General features: G+C 33.8%; 1 protein-coding gene across 1 annotated transcript; it reads left to right on the forward strand.

Moving 5' to 3' along the window:
• Positions 1 to 2,572: 2,572 nt before the first annotated feature.
• LOC131148460 (uncharacterized) lies at positions 2,573 to 3,058 on the forward strand. Its single transcript, XM_058098156.1, has one exon. It carries the CDS (start codon positions 2,573 to 2,575, stop codon positions 3,056 to 3,058), a length of 486 nt encoding a protein of 161 aa, XP_057954139.1.
• Positions 3,059 to 3,322: the final 264 nt, after the last annotated feature.

Here is a 3,322-nt window from a genome sequence, read left to right on the forward strand (position 1 = left end):
GACTATCCCTGAACATCGTATAGCATTGATTTGGAACATATGATTACAGAATGGAAATTCAACAAATGGAAGAGAACCAAATTAGAATTCTGGGGAAAACTGAACAATAGATTTGGGTAGACCACGCGATTATGAAAAGAACAAGCAAAGAAGCAAATGAGGGAAATAGCGTGCAGTCACCTGTCTTTTAAGAGGAAGAGATCGACAGAAGAGGATCGATGTAGAGCTCGACAAACACTTCCTGATGCGCGCAGCAGAACATTCAAATCTGATAGAGATTCTGAGAGAGTGGATTGGTTGATTTGGCTGATCGGTTGATTGGCTTAGAAACCAAATTCAAAAATTCAAATTCAGTTCAAGCCAAAGATTGATGGTGTTAGTCGCCGCCGCCTCGGTTCTTCCCTTTCCTGCTCGCCCAACGCTCAGGTTCAATCTTTTCTCTTTCTTTTGAGTTAGATCTGTTTTAAAGCAAAATTTCCAAAGTCATTATGTGCATTGCCATCCCAGATTACTGGAATTGTTGCGATGCTGTCTTGAATTTAAGTAATAATTTTACTTCTTCCAAAATTGCAATTATCGTTCATGAACAATGATAGTTTTTTGTTTCTTCAAAGTTATAGTTCCTGTCTCTTAATTTTTATATACATCCCCATGTGCAGCGCCTCCACCTCCAGCGACCAGAAGCACCAACACCATTATCTTCCATACTTGTTCGTTTCTCTGGGTGCTCCACCCTGCATACGTGCCACGTCTCGCCCCCGTCCATCGTCACCTCCACACGTGTAACTTTCTTCCCTCCTCCTATAGATTATCTACGCGTTATCATTCCAATTAAATCACCCCTCATATATTTCATCAAAATTAATTAAAACAAAATATTAAAACCATATTTCCAGAAATTTGACGACCCTTTTCTATGTCTGAACTAAGGATTTTTTTTTTTTTTAGGTAAAGGAAAAAATAGAAATATAATTAAGGAGACTCGGTCATTTCCTAGTATATATTTTTCTTTATACCAATATTATTAAAGATAAAATTTTTTTCTGATATGATTATAATTTTTTTTAAAAAACTAAATAGTAATAATTTTTTTTCTTAAATTTCAAACATGTCCTTTCCCTACTCTACGATAAATTATTATTTTTGTTTTGATGCAAATATCATTGAAAGACTGCTAAGCTTTATATTTATTTATTTTTTTAAAATAGTTATTATTTTTATAGTTTTAAATTAAAATTCTCTTCAAATTATCAAACGATCCACCATGCATAGCAACTTCTGGAAGAAACCGGACAAAGAAAAAGGAGTGATCAATGTGAACAAAGATTTCAATTTTATAAAATTTTAATTTGAAAAAGTGATTTTTAATACTGTTTATTTGTAAAAAAAATGATTTTTAATTTTTAAATGATAAAAGATGACACATTATTAATTTTTTAAAATTTTATAAGAAAATTGAAAATATTTTTAATCATTTTTTATTTTTTAATAAAAATTTGAGAAATTACAAAATGAGGCATTATTTTTATGATTATTAAAAATTTAAAAAGTAAAACAAACCATTCTACACCACTGACCTTAATTTTATATATATATATATATATATATATATATATATATATATATATTATGACATGAAAATTCCAACCATGAATAAATTCTTTAGAGCTCGCGGTGTGAGCTCAATTCTATACAATGAAATGTTGTCTATTAACACACTCTCTTAGTTATTTACTTATCAATTGAACCTTGATGTTGAGATATTTAAATCACTTTAGAGCATGCCCAAATAGCTATAAATAAGAATACCCGAAATAGATTTTTTACCACAAAAATCTTCTAAGAATTTATAACTGATTAAAATAATTTTCAAAAACTTTCATTAATTATAAATTAGAAAATCCTCAATTTAATGATGAGGGCAATCACATCTCAGCCTATTATATCATATGAATAATAACAATATATATATATATATATATATATATATATATATATATATATATATATATATAGACACACGCACACACAACCTTGGATTAATAGTTTGTGAGCTACTCCCGTCAATCGCATCTTCTGAAGGGATTTTTCGTTTGTCTTCATCAACAAAGAGAAAGGTTACTTTATGTTGAAGATTGAAGGAAGTTGATCATCCTGCCAGCTGCAGTCCCCAACGGCTCAGATTCCTTCCATTTTCTTGTTTTATTTTTATTTTATTATTCCTCTTCTCGTTACAGTTTTTTTGTTAGGAATACCAGATTTTTTATTCTTATTCTCATTCCTGCAGTTAGCAACTAACTGCCTCCTTGATTCTCTTTCTGGCTCGCATACATATACAGCTCTTGTACAGTCCTTTGGACACAAAAAGAAATATACAGAAAGTTCCTCTCCTTTCTCTGTTCTCTGTTTTGGTCTACCCTTTTTTTTATCTGTCTTGCTGTGCAGCTCACACTCACAGCAAGCGTAGGCAAATTCTTACAATTTGAGCCTGGTGTGTTGAATTCCATCTACCCTTTTTTTATCTGTCTTGCTGTGCAGGTCACACTCATAGCAAGCGTAGGCAAATTCTTACATGGTATCAGAGCCAATTATGGATGAATCCTTCAATACCAGCCAAACCACTCCTCCAAACCCATTGCCAAACACCATTCCTGCACAACCAAACACCAATTCGTCAGGAGCTGCCTTTCACAAACCAACACAGCCCACCAGTCCTTATTACATTGGCAGCAGCGATGGCTCAGGTGCCATGCTCGTCACACACACCTTGGACTCCAACAACTATTATTCTTGGGCCAGATCTATGAAAAGGGCTTTGCGAATCAAGAACAAGCTCGGGTTCATTGATGGTACTATTTGTGAGCCTTATGACCCCAATGATCCTCTATTGGAACACTGGCCGAGGTGCAATGATATTGTGATCGCATGGATGCAGAACACAATGGCAGTTGACATCAACTCTAGCACTACATATGCAGAAACTGCACATCAACTTTGGCTGGAGCTGGAGCAATGTTTTGCTCAGCAAAATGCTCCAAGGATTTTCGAAGTGAAATAAGGCATCACAGACCTAAAGCAAAACCAAGACTCAGTAAGTGTTTATTTCTCTAAACTTAAAACTCTGCTTGATGAATTACTCAACTATGAGTCAATCCCTAATTGTACCCGTGGAGGATTAAAAATTGTTGTTCACAATTAGCAAATGGACTGTGTGATAAAATTCTTAATGGGGCTCAATGATACTTATAAAGCCATTAAGGCACAGATTCTGCTAATCAAACCTTTTCCCAGCCTGAATGAGGTTTACTCCTTTATTCAGCAA

This window comes from Malania oleifera, chromosome 2 (assembly GCF_029873635.1).
Source record: "Malania oleifera isolate guangnan ecotype guangnan chromosome 2, ASM2987363v1, whole genome shotgun sequence".
NCBI lineage: Eukaryota > Viridiplantae > Streptophyta > Magnoliopsida > Santalales > Ximeniaceae > Malania > Malania oleifera.

What these genes read in the sequence shown, in the direction of transcription:
- LOC131148460 (XM_058098156.1), top strand. Translation starts at nt 2,573, where the DNA reads ATGGTATCAGAGCCAATTATGGATGAATCCTTCAATACCAGCCAAACC.